Source organism: Electrophorus electricus, chromosome 10, assembly GCF_041902795.1.
Source record: "Electrophorus electricus isolate QZ-2024a chromosome 10, ASM4190279v1, whole genome shotgun sequence".
NCBI lineage: Eukaryota > Metazoa > Chordata > Actinopteri > Gymnotiformes > Gymnotidae > Electrophorus > Electrophorus electricus.
In genome coordinates this window covers 26,153,731-26,172,392 of record NC_137506.1, presented here as the reverse complement: position 1 = coordinate 26,172,392, position 18,662 = coordinate 26,153,731, and the positions used below count along the sequence as shown (strand labels likewise).

Sequence of the window (18,662 nt, the reverse complement as noted above, 5' to 3'; positions counted from 1 at the left end):
GGTGGTAAAGCATTCATTTTATTTGACATTTGTTCATGTTAGACAACATTGCTGTGATATGTTTACATTGATATTTTGGCATGTTTCATTTTTAGCAACAGGGCATGAGTGTATGTCTTGTCCTTGTGGATTCTAAATAATGTCCATTTGGTTACTGCAGTTAAGTTAAAGCATGATTAAAATTACAGCCAACAGTCCCTTTCATCTCTCATTTTTTCCCCTTCAAATTAAAAGTTGAACTCTAGCTTTCGAGGGGTCATAAACTGCTTGACCAGTTCATCTGTTACTTGCTTGCGCCTCTCTTGGTGGGTTGCGATCATAGGCTGAAGGGTCTCGATAAGACACTTCTTCAGTTCACCGGTCAGCAGTGCTCCACTAGTATAATCCTGTAATAACAACAAAAATGTTGTTATCGTAGCAATGTGCCTGCTTCCTAGACAACCTTATGCATGGTTTTTATAGACCACAGACAGAGGCTTGATGAAACTGCAAGATAAAATGTTCATTCACCTGTCGGATTTTCTGCAACTGACAGTCATCTTCCAGGAAGAAGGTTAGGTACATAAATGATACGTCTACGTCTGGGTTTCCTCCGTACTTTCTGTGCTCCTCTATAGTGTCTTTTCCACCAGAAAATGCATGCTTGTTGATCTGAGTAAAATGGTATCTTACAATCAGCCTCTCAAGGTCACAAAAACTTTTTTTGTCACTTGCTAAGATGTATTTTACACTTCTGAACACCAAACATTCAATTTGATTATACTCAAAGAGATACACTAATAAATAGTCATTGAGCTAGAATATAGCTAAAAGAGCCTACCTTGTTTTTGATCTGTTTTGGCGTGTCTGTCAGGAAGATGGAAGAGTTAGGGTCACTGGCGCTCATTTTGGTCTGAGCTCCTTGCAAGGCAGGGAAGAAGGTGGAGTGCATCAGAGCAGGTTTGGGGTAGCTTATCCGAGGTGCTACATCTCGAGTCATACGGAAATATGGGTCCTGAAAGTAGAAATTCTTGCAATTAATGCATGACTAAGCAAGTGTATGCATTAGCCTTAATGTTAATTTAAAACCTAATTTCAGACACACTTACTTAATTTGTAAAATATTTTAGTTAAATTTGTCCTTTTCACAGTGGAGCTTCTAGGTCAAATTAGTTCCTTATTGTATATGGGGGGGGAAAGGTACATATGTAAGTAGTTAGACAACTTTTCAATAAGTAACCCATTATTGACATTCTTGCCCAAACACCACTTTCCTTTGTCCATTCTCAAGTAGAAATATTAGCAATATTAAACAACCCATCAAACTAAATCTGCCTTTGTTGTAAATGTAATGTGGCCAGTAGTCTCAATTTCACTAAAACAATAATCCCAGAACCCAGAATGTCTAAAATGCTTGTGCTTACTAATTAGCAACTAACTTATTAAGCAATTTAAGACTCCCCTCCCACGTTTACTGACCTGGTCAATAGCACAGGGAATAAGACACTGTAAATCCTTCCGGTCATTGAAAATCTGTGGGAATGAACTGCTGAATGAAGGTGCTGCTTGTATGGCAGGAAAGCTGATCTTTCCTTGAAATAAAAGGATATAGCAATTATAGGAGAAAAGAACAGGAGCAAGTATGCTGGTTTGCATGGAATGCCATGAGAAGTCACAGTGAATTATCATCACTTTTTTGGCTTTAGGCAAAAATCAAAAACTTTACAGGCATTAAGAGGTGTTCTTACCAATGCAGTCACTGTCCGTGAATCCGAAGATGCCTTTAACTTGATTAAATGTGACATGTTTCTGAATCTTCACAACATTTCTATAGAATGATGGGCTCATCCTGTAGAAAAAAAAATGAATTAGCGAACCACATCAGAAACAACAAGCACAACTCTTAGTACGAAACAAAATTTAGGAGTGGTCCAAACTTACAGTCAAGGCATGTATAGCCCCCGGTCCCACCTCCCCTCCCCCAAAATGTATGAGCTAATGGATTGTATCTATTTTATTAGTTCGAAATACACAAATTGTACTGCATCTATAATCATCCTGTTCCTCAGTAGTATTTGCCCCTTTACTCTGATTTTCTCCAATCTAGCAATACGCCTGATCTGCTAACGCCTGATGTGCTATGATGTTGCACATCCTCACCTGACTCATCTGTCTTCCCCTCAACTTCCTCCTGTTTCAGTCCCGTTTCAAACTAATCTATAACTTCTTTAAGTGATGGTATGCAATTCGTGCCTTTTGTTTCTTATTTCTTGGCTTCTTAGTGTTACTGCTACATTTATAGTGATTTTTTTCCATTACTGTTGTCTGAAAACAGGAAATTTGCATATTAGCATTAGAGATAATTATGAATAACACTTCCAAACAAATAGGACACAACTTTATATTGCATTTTTGGACTGTCAAGTGTGCTACCTCACAAATGTTGTGAACCCACTCTCGTAAGACAAAAGCTGTTTACAATAGTTTTTGTGAACATATAAGTGCTTACTTCTGTGGTGGTACATTCATGAAAACTTGCCTTTACAACAAAAGTAGACGACATTTAAGATAACAATATGTTTATATCTCACAACTAATGAAAAGTGGTATTTATGGTAAGAAGATTATTTTTTTCTATAGATTAATGCTAGCATGGGACAAATCGAAGCAATTAATTCCCCTTAATCATATGTACCACTTAAGCCAGCTAACTGAGTCTGATATTTTGGTGCCATTTTTAAATTATAATACATCAACATCTACTGGTTTTAACAAAAACCTCATGACTGCAGAAAAAGCAATAATTAAAAAAAACAAAACTACATTCATCATCAACACAATTCTTACTGATAAGTGCAAGGCTGCTCCTTACCCCATATAGTCAAGGTCAGAGAAGATAAATGTTTTGTTGACATCAAATCCACAGGCGATGATGTCTTTAGCATTTTCCACAGCAAACCGATAACACTCCTCCTGTGTCAGGTCCTTCCACAGGTACTTCTCATCATCAGTCAACTGAATGACCAGAGGCACGTCAAACACATCCTGAAGCCATCTGTCAAACATGCACATGTTTTACCTGTTTTATGGTCAACATTAAATCTTGCATATTATTTTCTAATTTTGACAAGCACTGCAACTTTAGGCCAACCATGACAGATCATTTCTAGAAGAAATTCATTGTTCTGACACTTAGACCTTAAACATACAGTATCATCACTGCAATGTTTAACTCCTGTGTCAGGGAAGAGATGTTCTCTGAAAAGACATTTCTGCTCTTTTTTTTCCCTTAAAGGTATAAATTCATAACATGAAGTCTTATGTTACTAGCTGTAGAAAAAGGTTATGTCTCTAACATTATAAAGTAATGTCTTTAACATTATATTTTAGGTTGGACTGCATACTGAGGCACTAAACAGACTCACTTGGTAAAGATGAAGGGGATAAGATGGCCAACATGCATTGCTTCTGATGAAGGCCCTCTGCCTGTGTAGAGAAAGAAAGACTTCTTGCTCTCATAAGCGTCCAGAACCTGTTGCATGTCTCTGGAAGACAACCAGAAGAGAGTAATGTGTTAATGCTCTAGCAGGCTGGATGCCAGTATTAATTACAGTTTAGCTTCAGGACTGGAGCAAACCTATGTGAAAAGAAGACTCCTCTGCGGAGAAAACGGTGAGGAGTTTGCCCAGTGATTCTGCCTATTCTGTCGATCAGTTCTTGGTCAATTTTACTGCTGCCAAATCTCACTGTGAACAATGGCAGAAAATATACCATTTCATCAGACAGATGGCAAGAACAGTCTCTCAGGTTAAAACACAAATGTATTCACATTTCATGCAGATGTACATTTGTAAAGCACATGGAATCTTTGTCAGAAAACATCCTTGGCATACACACAGGACCTTTATCTCAAACAGCAACCTGTCCAAAATTGATAATATTATAACTAACCGATGAGCTTATCATAGTCCACTCCTTTGGCACTAGTTGTTGACACATTCCAGGGGTCCACCTGGTCATCTCCATCCTCTACCGCTGGGCCATTACTGTTTGGAATGATGTTGGTTGGTGGACAGCCAGCCTTGTAATCTTGACCGGTCACTGTTTTATAGTCTACTTTAAATTTTAGAAGCTCCTGTACAGCAGCATCAATCTCAGCCTTGGCAAAAAAAAAAGTGCGTTAATTATTACTTTATCTGACTATATAATAATTATGTAAGTGAAAGACTGAACAGCAGAAAAAATGTTGGTCTGTTTTTCCGGTGTTCCGCATCATGGGGCATTTGTGATGGTAATTATAATACGTTTTTACTTCTTACTTTCGGGGCCTTTTCCGACTTCAGAGTTCTGACTTTTTCTCCTTGCGCATTCAACTTTTCGTAAAGGTCTGTGGATGTCAGATCAGGTGACCCAACTCCTTGAAGATCTGTCATTTTCTACCTTGACAAGGAAAGAGTCCAACGTAATACGCAATGATTTCAATTCAACGACAATCAGCTATGTAAGCTAGTTAGTTTTGCCCTGCCAGCCCACTGATCAAATGCCTATGGCAATAATTATTAAACTAAGTGGTTGTAAATGTATTGAACAGAACGGCACTGTTCTGAAACAAAAATATTAATGTTTTCAAATCTAGTTAGTTAAGCTATTTACTGAATGGTGTACCGGGCTAACGTTAGCTCGCATTACAGAAATTCACCCATATGTGGACCAACTTAGCTAGCTAGTTAACTTAATGTAGCTAGCCAGATAGCTGTCTATGCCAACCTCGAAATCAATGTTCTGCCACACAACATTTAACAATCTAAATGACACTTACAAATACTATGTAATGTCATAAAGACAGGCTGAGAGTCAGTGATATACACACCGTTTCGAGTTTCACAGATCGCTTACTCTTCGATTCATTCAACTTGCATCAGCTTTACCAACGTTAGCGTCACAGTGTAGCATTTCCTGTATGAAACAATTAGCAGCAAAAGATAGTTCCCCATCACCCTTACTAGTCATCTAAATATAACGTTAGCCCTAGATATTCTAATTTAGAAAATATGTTTTACATTTTAATTTGAAACTGGTGTGTGTTTATTTATTTATTTATTTTTCTATCTGTGAGGAAAATGGAAATGTAAACATAACCCTCATATGACTCTTATTTTGACCGAAGGTTTTCACGAGCTTCATGCGTATTTCCTCAAGACTTCAGTAAGGCTAGTAGCTTAACTACTATTCTGCAAAGCATATTTAAACAAGAATGTACTGATATCATTTTTCTCTTGCCTGAACAGAAAGCAGTCTTATAAAAGATGCGCGATGATTTATTTTAGTTTTCAACTCGACATCAGGTCTTTGTAGACCAATGTATGGCGAAACAGCTCTTGCTAGCTAAGGTATTTGGTGTATTGGTGCTGGTAAGATAATTTAGCTAGCTAGCTGGCTATAATGTTAAACTAGTTAGCCCAATAGCTAGCTACATACTGTCGTAATGGCGCAAGTGGAGAAACCTGCTTTCCTGCTTATGTCTGAAAAGTCTTTTTAGTTTTGTCATAATCTAGGATTTTCACGTCGTTTAAAGTAGCATTTCGCAGTCTTTCCAACAGATGGCAACATTTTATGGCCGGTACAAAATCAAAACCTTCCTAACCTGGAGGCTATAATTTATTTCTCTTTTTTTTCTACCATTAAAAAATCGTGTTTTGCCATGAACGCGTTAGTGTCTTATGATGATTCTGACAGTGAGGACACTTTAGTGAAAGAGGAGCCCTTTAGTGAGAGCCTGCTTGAGTGTGAAACTGCAAAACAGAGGCTTGTATCAAATCTGACGGGGCCTAATTCCGAATTCCCAAATTATAGGGACAAAAAAGAGCCGCATACAACAGCCTCAAATCTTTACATACAATTTGCTTCTACAGCTTGGCGTCCAAATAAGCCTACACCTCAATGCATTCAAGAAGCAGTATGCCCTTCCTTGCAGCCAGTAGTCAGTTCTGCTGCAATGAACGCAAAGAGATCCAGCCCAGCTGGATTGAAACCATACATGTCCAAGAGACAAAGGCTATCCACACTGGCAGTGTCATCAGAGGTCAATAAAGAAGGTTTGTCAGAATTACAGGCCACACGTTCACGTCTTCTCTCAGAGGTATCAGAGAGAGTACGTCCATTTCTAGGCAGAAAAGGGGGCAGAACAGAGCTGCCTAGATCTGTCCAGCATCACATTCAGGCCCACCAGGGCCCAGTCAACACAGTGCAGTGGTGTCCTGTGCCTCATCTCAGCCATCTCCTGCTCTCTGCTTCCATGGACAAGACCTTTAAGGTACGTTTGATCTTGGGATGACCAGTTTGAGCGATTTATTATTACATACCTAGGTTTTTACAGGTATACTATTTAAAATGTGAGAAAATTTGTGTTATTTAAGTATTGTGCATTATTTAAGTATGACCTGGCTTTGCCCTGAATGAAATTTTCCCTTGCATAAAAAAGCAGTCTAGGTGCAGTGTTGTCTTGCTCCGATTTAGATCAGCTCCTGTCACTGCCAAGTTATTTGTGTCAAACCTAAGAGTTGCTTCAGCCTCTGTGGAGTGCAGATGTTGCCTTCAAGGTTCACCAGGAAAATAGAGGCTTTTCAGAGAGATTTCCTGGGAAAAGGTCAGCCTGAGTAATGCAGTTGCAGATGACTAAATATTCCATCTAGATCATGCTGTGGCCTCTTGTTATTTTTAGAAGATCTCGTGCTATCCTATGAGCTACATGTAATTGGGCTAACAATCTAAATATTCATGAAAGGTTTACCCAGTTGACATAGGAGTATAGATCTAATCTCACAATTCATACCTGATCAGGCAGCCAGCTGAGAAGTGCTGAACAGATGGTGTGATCTTTGTGGACACCACTGGTGGGATACCATTTTATTCAAGTGCACAGCAATTCATCCAATATTTCTTTCAGCTCATTTTATCAATAATCCAGTAATGACTTTTATGCAATGTGCTAAGGTTCTCCAACTATTTATTTTAGAAGCAATGTGGAGAGGCTGTCTTGCACCCATAAGCAATAGGGGGCTTTTTTAGCACTTCCTCCAACAAGATGCAATGCATGTTGTAATGAATTCCCCCATTAGTAACCAGAATAGCTACATCACTATCACCATGGTTACAGAAGTTCCTCTATAATTGATAATAGGAATACCAATCTTCTTTCAATTACCCCAAGCACATTACCAAGCTGATGAAAGAAGGTGTAATTTGCTCATGACTTGCCTTTAAGAAGCCAAAGAAAGAAACCTTTAAGAACAGGAAAGCTGTTCTCCACTCTCATGTGCTTCCTAAATTAATCTTGACTTTTGGTTAGCATACAAATATATTTTATGTTGCAGTATAAGGTGCTGTGCTATGCTGTATTTGCCGCTGAAGGGCAGTGTTGTTCTTTGCAGTGGATACTAGAATGCACTCTGATAGGAGAAAATTACTATTATACATTATGTATTATATAATTATACATACATTTATATTATGTCTAATACCTAAATCATTCTAATTATCTTTCTCTTCTATTTTCTTTCTGAACTCTTTCTGTTATATTGCTTACATTTCATTAGGTTATCACTCATCCCTGTCCTTCTTGAGGATATGAGCTTTACCGCACTCTGATGCTGTTTCTATGCTGTGCAACGTTCAATAATGAAACACGGGGGAAGGGATGGGTCTGATGCTCTGAGGGCTTCAAAGCTGCATTCTGCTTGCTAAAACAGGCCCATAGGAAATACACATCATTAGCTAAGCTTTTGCTTTAGACCACCCACCCGGCTTAGGCAGTGCCCAGAGGGCATGCATCCCCCAAAGGGCTAGCAGAGGACGATTGGTCCTCATTTACCTACAGTGATGGAGTTTAATAAATTGCTTGTTGCATGATAAATGGAACCAGATGAAGGGTGTGTGGTTGGTGTATCTTGCTGGTATGCTGTGTGTTCAGCTGAGGGAAACAAGCTGATCAAGTGACTGCTAGTTCTGGTTGAGAAGTAATTGTTATCTAGCATAAGGCCTTTGGAACTAGCAGGCTTTGGAGTTGGAAGTGCTTGCCACAATCTCAAGGGCATACTTGGATTTGTGCAGATTTTTAATGGAGAGGAGAAAGCAGTCATGAAGCCAAGCTATGTTTATGAGACAAGAACTGATGCTTTTAATAATGAGCTTGCAGGATTGTACCAGAAGTGGTTATGTGAAATGTAGGAAGAACAGTTATGGCCATGCTTTCATTGTAGTGCAGGTGATATTTGCATTGTGGAGGTGATGACATGGCTGCTAGGAATTTGACCTGAACTTTGAGGGACAGATATGAAAGTAAGACAGAGTTCAGATTAAAAATATACATTTTTAAAACGTTTTCATTCGCATATTTTCACTGATTTAAGTGCCGCATTAAGGTCATTTATTGGGTTACTTTTTATAGCTAAAATGCTAATAATGGTTTTCGACAGTCCATTTGGGGATTAGATTGTTTAAAGGTATTTGTGAATTCTACTCATTGCTAAATTATTGCCTGTTTAGACATCTTTTTGCAGTCCAATTTGTGAAATAACTTAAGGAAAGATATCCCATTCTATCCTGTCTGATGGTTTTAATCAACCAATACATATTACTTGTTTCACATTTACAGTCGAATATACAGTCGTGAGCTACTTAGGTTAAGATGCATTACTATTTGCAGATAGGCAGAGTTATGATAAAATTAACCATGAAGCAAACGCATTTTGGGGTGGATGCTTTGTAGCTGAATAACTTGATTTGCTGGCTGCTGCTGTGCAGCACACATGTTTACATGAGAGGGAATATTTTCAGCAAGAATGATGGATAAGAATTCTCATGGAGAGTGGAATGATTTAGTTTGCAGTATATGGTAAGAAGGTCAATCAGAACGTCTTTTGTACCAGCTGTTTCTGACAAAAGCAAATATGCCAGTCATTGCACCAGTTGTTTCTGACAGAAGCATATATGCCAGACCTTTGACCTGCTGCTATAGGCTGTTCCTTAGTCAGTTGGACTGTGGGCTGCTCAAATAGCAGAATATAGAATTCAGGAGCTGAGCCATGTTCCAGCAAAGTGTACTTCAAGCATTAGTTAAATGATTAGTCTGGTCCATGTTTTTTCTGAAATTAGTTCTAAAACGAGTCCTCCATACTTATTGCTGCTCACTTTCTGGTTAATGTATATTATAAATTGTTTGTACAAAATTTTGTTTATGGCTAACAACCACAAAAGACTCAATGGCTGGTTTTATTGACCCTACTGAAATGTCAATATTCTACTTTTGGTTTTTTTATTTATTTCATATCTATATGTTCAATAATAATAATACTATTAATAATAATAATACTAATAATAACACTAGCCCTCATACAAAGAATTATGCTTAATTTGTATGTTTTGGACCATAAAACTATAATAAACAAGATTTTGTTTAGATTTTCCTCCAAAAATCATTAAAGAATAACCAGTGTAAATCACTTTTATTAATTTGAATAGCCAAAGAAAATGTGAATGCACAAAGTTGAGAAAAAAACAATGAAAAGAAAAAGAAAATGCCCATAAGATTTTGGTCTAGTTTAAAACATGCTACCTCATTCTTTCCACAGTTTTGAATGCCAGGCTTTATGGTGTGACTGTGAAACAGGCCAGCAGAGCTGTTACTGAATAGGCCGCAGGCTGGATTAGACAAAAGCCCAGGAGAACAAGACCCATACCACAGTAACTCTCACCGGAATAGCTCCAGGCTCAGTGTGGGAGGCAAGCAATGTGCTATGAGAATGTTTATATGAATCTCAGACAGGAGCCATTTGTCTAATAGTCTCAGTATGCCAGCAGTCAGTGGACATTGTGTCAGTGTAGTCTATCTGTGCCAGGCAGAATTTTCATTCACACTCTGCAGGAGGTGCAATAGATCTCTGACCTGACTGCAGTAATTGGTCAGGGCTTAAGATGGGGTTATAAATGTAATAGAGTTAGAACCACGGTATAGGCTTGAGATGGATGCTTCGCAACTGCAGTTTGCCATAAGTCTGCCTGTATTAACCGGGCTAGAATCACTTTGCCCACTGAGGTCTCTCTATGTTCGTTTGTGTTTTATGTAGACTTCCTGATGTGACAGACTTTTAGAAATAAAAACAGTGGACAGCTACCTTTCTAAATGGATGTATCTACCGTATATTACATTCAATTTACATTGCAAATTGCAAGGTATACATCAGTTTAATTTAATGGATGTGATCAAATGGCTTATCAAGGTTGGTTGCCAAAAATGGTTTAGGAAGAGCCATAATTTCTTGGCAACCAGTATGAGAGATGTGGAGTTAGAAGTTATTTGAAAATATATGGACAATTTTGAAAAGAACCAAAGAAAGATTATGAACCAAAAGTAGTTCCTAAAATTTCACACATCAGATTTCAGTCTCTGACCTTGTTATTGTTGAGGATATTTTTACTGTTTAATCAATCACATCTATCCATATGGTCTGACAAATTGTCATTTATTTTCTTGCAAGTCCTATCACAGTCAATCTAGGTAGTGATTTAACCATATAAGCTATGTAGTTTACACAGACTTCTATTTATGAATTATTGGCAGAATATTTAATTGCCCACTGTAAACACTCATCCATAAAAACCCTATCTATTAAATTATAATCATTTTGGAAGGAATATTTGTGATTTTGTCAATAAACTGGTGATGGAAGCTTTTAAGGGTATCTGAGCCTTTTGTATTTGCCCCATGAAATAGTGAGTCAGTAGTCAATTTATGGAAGGTATGGAAATTATGGAGTATGAGTATAATAATTTACACTAAAATTAATCCTGAATTTAAAATCATATTCATTTGCCTAAAGCTATTCAGTAAATTGAATGAATAGTTACTTTGAATGAATAGTTACTTTTACGCAATGGTATTACATAGTAATTTATGTAGGCATAGGTTGTAGTTTTCATTTTTAAGTACTGATACTGTTAAAAATACTAATATTTTGATAAAAGTATTTGTTCATTACTCACTTATCAGTTAATGAGATGATGTTTCCAGTAACACTTAATTTATACAGCATTGAAGGCACAGTCTTGGCACTTTGGGTATGCTATCTGAGAAACTGGGAAGGAGGAAAAAATAGATGCTGTTTAATGTCAGAAAGGAAATACAGTAGAATTGAAATCTATGTGGCTGGATTAAGACTATGCATAGTAAAATAATCAAGTGGTGCAAGACAATTATAAAGCTGAATTTTTTATGTCTATAAAAAGACAAATGCAACATGAAGACAGATCAGTAACAATGGGGGAGAAATAATGTGTACTACTGAGGCTTTCAAAATGTAAGTATTAAACACAAGAATGATTAGAAATGATTTTATAGGGGTTTTATTGAAAAGGTTTTTGATTCTCTGCCTGTGAAAAGTTCAGTGCTGTCTGTAACTATTTGGACACAGCTAACCTGTCCCAAAGGAGGTTAGCCATGGAGCTGCTGTAGTCAGTGAGCTAGATAGATACTGTGGCGTTGTCATTCCTATAAGTCTAAGGTAACTAACTCAAAAATCTTGATTGGTCTTTGATCCTAAAGTTGCGTCATGATTTCATTGCTTGTGTTTATAATGGCTTCGACTAAATTTTTTTTGCCTCACTGTAAATTATAAGGGTTTTGCAGATTTATTTATTTGTTGTTTATTATTAAAAATATTGATTTAGTGTAATATTCATTAAATGCCAGAATGGATTGTGTTCAGTAAGAATTTCAGTCTGTTTTCGGATTACATTTTGATGCTGAAATGGCATTGGGCAACCCTGTAAATGTTTAAAAATTGAATTCTTCTTTTTCAGCTTCTACTTGTAAATCTGATGTGTGGGTTCTGATGTTTTCCTTTTACCAGTTCAGATTTTGGTGATGTTATTCATTAATTTTTGAATTAGGACAAGCACACTTATCAGTTGAGGTATGGTTAGGGAAAATGACTGATAGGCCTCACTATAGTAAGATGTTGAACATGAAACTGAATTGAGATTAACTGAATCTCTGTTGGAAGGTTTGGGATGGTGCAACCAGTGGGCAGTGCCTCCAGACTTATTCTACCCACTGTGGGGCTGTTCGGGATGCATGCTGGATGCCATGTGGACGACGCCTTTTCTCTGGCTCCTTTGACAACACGGCTGCAATCACAGATGTGGAGACAGGTGTGTAGTCTCTCCATTCTTACATATCCCCCATCACTGACATTTCACACAAACCTCACAGGCAGTGATTGTTAATTTAAATAAGAATGAAAGGGTTTAGATGGATTTTCTAATAAGCATTAAAGGAAACAGTAATTCAAATTATTGGGCCATTTGCATCATGTACCCTTAGAAAACAAACATGGAACATTCAATACAATGTTCTGTTTGAGTGTACTTCTGCTTGTAAGGCACCAGTTATATGAGTCTTAGAGAACAGAGCTCCTAATTGCAGAAAGAGTTACTGAGATTCTGGCCAGTAGACTGTATGATGTGTGTAAGAAATATAGATATAAAATAAATATAGATAACAGGTCTCGAATAAATTCATTTAGATTAAGTTAAATATTCAATGCAATGCTCCTAAGTGCAGCAAGAGTTTCTGAGATTCTGGCCAGTACACTGTATGATGTGTGTAAGAAATATAGATACCAGGTCTCGAATAAATTAATTTAGATTAAGTTAAATATTCAGCGCTTTAATCTTTAATCAAACTGTAAGCCTTTAATAGTAATAACCAAAAATGTTGATCGCAATGATGGATATTAAGTGTACGGGAAAAAAAATAAAATCACAATGTAATTTCTAACTGATTAGTAATTCTTATGTATTTCTGAGGGAAGTAAATTCTTTCTAGACACTGGTAGAAACTGACATTTAAAAAAAAAAATTAAGACAGAAAACGTGTTTGGGACATCCTTAAAGCTCCTGTCAAATTTACCAATGTTATATTCATGAAATATATGTTTATTAATACAATTTAGTAGTTAAATGCTCAGAAATCTCAGAGCTGCCATCTATGCAGAACTGTGAGGGTGTGTCATACAGAGGTGGGTAGAGTAGCCAAAAACTGTACTCAAATAGTGTTCCTTTAAATTAATAATTATTCAAGTATAAATAAAAAGTAAGAAAGTATATTTTATAAAGACTACACAAGTAGTCAGTTACTTCACAGGAACTCAGTTACATTGCAAGCTACTTTTTAGAAATATAATCATTTGAGTTCCACGCTGGAATATGTGCCTGTTTGTTGTTCATTATGTCAGTCTATCGTCCAGGTTGTACTCAGTGATCATCTTTATGGATTTCACTAACCCTCCCACACTTGACAGGTTGTAGGCAAATGTACAAAATGTAAAAACTGTTTTAAAATGTAACAGAAGAATGTTGACAAATATAACAGAGTAAAAGTGCATTTTAGAGTTAGCAAATGTTCTCAAGAAAGAGTATAAAATACCCTGTTTTAAAAGTACAATTTGTTCAATAAGTTACTTAAGTAAATGCAACGCATATAGTGCATTACTACCCACCTCTGGCGTCATGTCACTTAATGATTGACAGTGGCGTTTCCCTGGCAGCATAAACAACCCGGTGTTAGTGGAGGTGGTGAGTAACACAGCAAGCAGGATCAGTGAGGTTTAACATACCTTTGAGCCATCTGACACTGAGTCAAGCTCTTTCCTGCAGGAAACTATACCAGTATAAAACATGTACATGACAAAAAAGTGTTTTCAAAATGCTAGATGGTTTAGGTCAGGTTTGCACAGTCATAAAGAGGTTGAATTAGTCATTTTGCAGTCATTATTTGTGAGAGGCTGTCATTATGTGTGAGAGGGGAGAGCAGTTTCCCAAGGCCTTAAAACAAATCTCAGTAAAACAATATAGAGCACAATTTAATATGCAAGTTATCTCTGAACAAAATATTTTTTAAATGCAAATGTGAACAAAATGTCATAGTGTACAGCCCTGTGTGCACCCTCCATCCTCAGCGTCATATAGCCACCAATTATTACACTGTTATCTCATAAAAATTGACTCATGACGAGCATGGGTACAACTTCCAGCTGGATGAGCCTGTGAAATACACAAGCTGTTTGAAAGCAGTGGGTCAGTGACATAAATATTTCACTCACTCTGGTACTTCGGCAGACCTGACATCATTTACGTTGAAGTCAGTCCTACCCAACTCAAATCCAAACAAAAGAAAACTACAGAAATGTATTTCTCTCTTAACATGAAAGACCAACATCATTTATTGTTTGCGAGTTCATCATAAATTACTCACAAAAGAGAAGATATTCATCAGTAGTGGTGGTAATTTAGTGTGGCTGAAGTCTAAGGGAATTTTGATTTTAGTACTTTTATTCAATTTGATCCAAACATTACTGCTTTCCGATAGAGGCTTAACTTTTGCCTTTACAGTGTAACAAGGAAGAGCATGGCATCTAGAATGTTTCATGACTAAAACAAAAGGTCTCCTTCAAGAATGTCCAATCACAGTACTGTACTTATCAGTACAGTAGATATGAATTGATCAGCATCAGGTTCAGGACATGAAACAATGTTGATTCTACATGATTTTAAACTCCCTTAGCTGCTGAAACACCCAATAAAAGCTGCAATTTTCAGGCAGCAAACTACTGAATGACTATCTAGCAACTGGAAGTGACACTGGAATTGGTAATTATTCAGTCAAGAGAACTTTAGTAGAAATTAATTCAGTAGAAATGTTATACAGTTGTCAGTTATATTTTAAGTTATATTTTAGACTACAAAATTTCCTTACCAGAAAAGCATTCAACCTAACAAAGTATCAAGAAATGCAACCATACATCTGTAAGGTAAATATTTTATTACAAATATTACAAAATATTACACATATATTTTTATTAAGTTCTTTTTACAGTAATGTTAAATATTAGGGTAGTCACGCAAGTTCACTTAAAAGCAACACTTTTATTTAATTAATAAAACACTGTTGTTTGCATAAATAATTTCTTTATTTAACCTGGATCATTCAGTTCATTACTTAATTAAAGAACAGTGTCACAACAAATCTGTAGTTCTGAGAAATTCACCATTAATGAGAATCGCAATGTTTTACCAGTTTTTTTTTTTAAAGAATAAAGAGTCTTCCACTAACCTGTTTTATCTGCCCCTGCTTCACATTCTCTTTAAAGTCACTTCCTTCGCAAGTCTGGCTCTAAACAACTAAATTTACTAGCTACCGCACTCATCCACCACCACAGCTATCAGTCTAAAAGAGCTTTATATTAACTGTTAAACAGTCCAGCAAAATAGGCTTGCTTAGTTGTCTTGTTTCTATGCATTTGACTGTGTAACCAAATAAGGAGTGTGATAAACATCGTACTGTCTGGTGATAAATAGCTGATGTGCATTTTTCACTCCTCAGATGATGTTATTGTATGGTATTGTACATGGCTCTAAGGTTTCGGCTCTGGGAGACACATTGAGCATTTCCAGTGACGTCACCACCTATTGGAGATGTGTGGTTACCTATAATGTGCTATTGAATTATGTTATGAAATTGTCTTCAAGATTATAAAATGCTTATAAAATATGAAATAGTGGCAGTAAGCCGTGTTTTTAATCCCCAGCTCTCTGCAGGGTCTTTGAGTCACCAGCTCCTCAGGACAAATATGCTCACTGCATTCACTTCCTCAGAGGGCCATAGCTGTCAATGCTGCCAATAAAAGCCATGGATAATTGCTGCAGTGGACCATTACATCCTGTCAGGTTGGGGAAATGATCAATGGCAAATATGTTGCCTAGCATGAAGCCAGCACAGTCCCCAACCCCCTGACAGGCACTCCCATTTCATCTTCCTCCTGCTGCTTTTAGTCACTAATCGCTATTTTGTCGTCTGTGGTGATGGAATTATATGTTTTATATGTTGTGTTGCACGTGAAAAGCGGAGTGTGTCTGAGCAAAACAAACTCTTACCTGCACTGTCCTGTGTTTTCCATCCAGGACCACTCCTGTTGAAATTTGCATATTAAAGCTACGCTCTGAAGTTTTACCACAGAAGATATAAAAATAGAACTGTATTGTTTCAACAAAGAAGAAAGACAACAACAGAGAAATTACACTTTTAATTTAAGCAATGCAAGTAATATAGGTACCCTACATTGCCTCTAACCGTAGAGCAACTTTCAGAAGTGCCAGCCATCTGTTCAACACAGGGCTTTGGTTGAGTGTGACTAAACTGTCCATGTTTATTCTTGTTCTCATGTTCTTTGGCAGTTCTTTGACTATACCGAGCAGTCACTGCACAAACTTGCACATACATGATGGCTGCTTATAGCCTGGATCTAACAGAACATGTAGCAGTTGGTAAAAGACATTATGGGACAATGGCTTTGGCTTTCTGTAAATGTAAACATGTCTAGCAGTAGGCTAAAAGAATAAGGTCTATTAGGCATTCTGGTTTTTTTTTTCTTAATTTCTCAAGAGTGGTGTTATGTGCACTTGCAACAGTATACCTTTTTAGATTTGAGAAAACCTACCTACATTTGTAGCTCAGGCAAAGCTAACTAACATTTTTATCCTCTTTTTTGCTTACAATGATAGCTTTCAGAAACAGTCTTTTAGAAACTATGTTATTACAAGCATTTTCACATGTATTCAGTATAATGATTAAGGATGTGTGAATGACTCATTCCAGTGAGAACACAGACCAGTGAATACACGACAGACAGTTCAAGCCCTGAAGGGACTGTATTTATCAGTTTAATGAAGGTTTGAAAATGTATAGTAGTAGTGCAAGGCTTGCAGACTTGACAAAAGTCTGGCTGACACAAGGGATGTCTTTTGTCTCCCAGAGCCCTGTTGTCTTCTGTCCCTGTGCCTCTCTCTGTGAGGCCAGGCAAGTTTTATTTGTATAGATTTTTCCGTACACAGAGACAATCCAAAGTGCTTTTCAAAGACACAGACCAGTTAAATAATAAAGCTTATTGAAGCCTGAGATATCACCTCAGGAGGGGTTTTGCAAAAAAAAAAAAATGGGAAAAGGAGAGAGAAAGCCATCAGTCACTCAGCTTCTTTTTCAACTCACTTTTCTTATCTGGCTCAGCTGGTTAACTAACACATGGTCTAGGGATGTGACAGGCATCAGGTGTGGATGCTTAGCAGCTGCCAGCTCTGTTCAGCCCCTGCCCCACCTCCTCTGAGCCACATGAAAGACTGCTGAACTGGGATAGCAGAGGAGATTTCAGCACCCTGGAGAGCAGCCCGTGGCTCTGGAACAGTGAAAATCTTTCCCTTTTTGGCATTTAGCTGACGCTTTTATCCAAAGCAATTTACAATTATGACTGAGTTCAACTTGAGCAATTAAGGTTTAAGTGCCTTGCTCAGGGGCCCAACAGTGGCAACTTGGTGGGGCTTGAACCCACAATCTTACGATTAGAAATCAAGTACCTTAACCATTGATCTACCATTGACATGATAGGCCTGCCACGTATATGATGTGTGCCAGAGCAAGAACAATGTTGATTGTGAGTTAGGTATGGGAAGAGGTGCTATCTTCTTTAATATGAGCGGTTATTTTGAAAAAATATTTTCCACCTACCTAAGGTTTAGCAACCAATGTGATTTACTAACTAAGCTAATAGGTAGCCAATGTCCCCAGTAACCATGCTTTAATAGGTACAGTATATAGGTAAAGTACTCCAGGAATGTCAAAAGCAACATTTTATTAAAGTGAACGCTACATTGGATAAGTGTACTAGCTATATGATGACATTTGTTAATGTGCAGCTAGAAAGGGGGACTCTTTGCTTGTTGGCTAGCATACTTTACAATTATGCTTCTTTGTCTTGAAGACTGTAGTGTGGGATAGAGTTTATTTGTAGGAACATTTCAATTCACATTCCACTGTGGACATCAAGCTGGCAGGGAGATGAAGTTCATGTGTATCACTACTCTCAGACTCTCATGATGCTACTCATCACCAAAAGTGAAACAGTAAAGCATTATGTCTTTCAGCTTAATGTGGCAATTGATGGCAGCTTACTGTACCTTTGTGTGACATGAATCTTACCTTTGAGGAATAAGCATAATCAACTAGTAAAAGTTCCATTTGGAATGTGAAAATAAGTTCAGTGTTAAAACAAGAGGAAAATAATCCTGATTTCTGTTGTTTTTTTACTGCAAAGTCTATAATGATTCAGTCCTACACCAGAAAACTGATTGGAGTATTTTGTGATTGGAAAAGAAGAAAACAATGCACTTTGATGTGCTGGTGTGTTATCTTATGTGCAGTGGTTCTTGAACAAATACAATCAAAATTCAAATAATTTTGTGCTTCTGTTTGTTATAAGATGGAGGAAAAAAGAAAACTTATCCCCTACCTTCAACAAAAATAATTTTCTAAGTCTTTCATTTTATTACATTTTGGGAATCTGAGTGACCTCATTTTTACTTTGCATTAAATTAAGATTTACATATGGATATTTTATCTGGATGGAGAAATCATGTTATTGTAAGGTGTAATTGCACAGTATGCACTGCAATCAGACTGTGTAATCATAATGTGAGTCAGACAATATTAGTAGTCTGGCTCACATTGCGGCAAGTTCTAGTGTCTAAATGTATCCTGGTCAGTGCGTTCATATAAAGGACAGATACCCCGTATGTCA

The 18,662-nt window shown here is 37.2% G+C and overlaps 2 protein-coding genes across 3 annotated transcripts in view; one reads left to right on the top strand and one right to left on the bottom strand.

Moving 5' to 3' along the window:
- Positions 1 to 5: 5 nt before the first annotated feature.
- wars1 (tryptophanyl-tRNA synthetase 1) lies at positions 6 to 4,944 on the bottom strand. Of its 2 annotated transcripts, none has more exons than XM_026995635.3 (11): positions 4,850 to 4,944; positions 4,299 to 4,419; positions 3,931 to 4,138; positions 3,617 to 3,725; positions 3,405 to 3,524; positions 2,852 to 3,034; positions 1,728 to 1,828; positions 1,459 to 1,571; positions 821 to 994; positions 511 to 651; positions 6 to 386 (listed from the first exon to the last, which is right to left on the bottom strand). In XM_026995635.3, exons 2-11 carry the CDS (start codon positions 4,410 to 4,412, stop codon positions 228 to 230), a joined length of 1,422 nt encoding a protein of 473 aa, XP_026851436.2. In that variant the 5' UTR covers positions 4,413 to 4,419; positions 4,850 to 4,944; the 3' UTR covers positions 6 to 227. The 2 variants fall into 2 exon arrangements, with proteins under 2 accessions (XP_026851436.2, XP_026851437.2); XM_026995636.3 differs by having other exon boundaries at positions 4,299 to 4,415.
- Positions 4,945 to 5,100: 156 nt separating this feature from the next.
- Positions 5,101 to 18,662, top strand: part of wdr25 (WD repeat domain 25) — a 37,657-nt gene continuing 24,095 nt past the window's right edge. The window contains exons 1-2 of the mRNA XM_026995634.3: positions 5,101 to 6,292; positions 12,039 to 12,186. Of these exons, the coding sequence (XP_026851435.2) occupies positions 5,681 to 6,292; positions 12,039 to 12,186 (760 nt within the window). The 5' untranslated portion in view covers positions 5,101 to 5,680. The remainder of the gene's footprint in view (positions 6,293 to 12,038; positions 12,187 to 18,662) is intronic.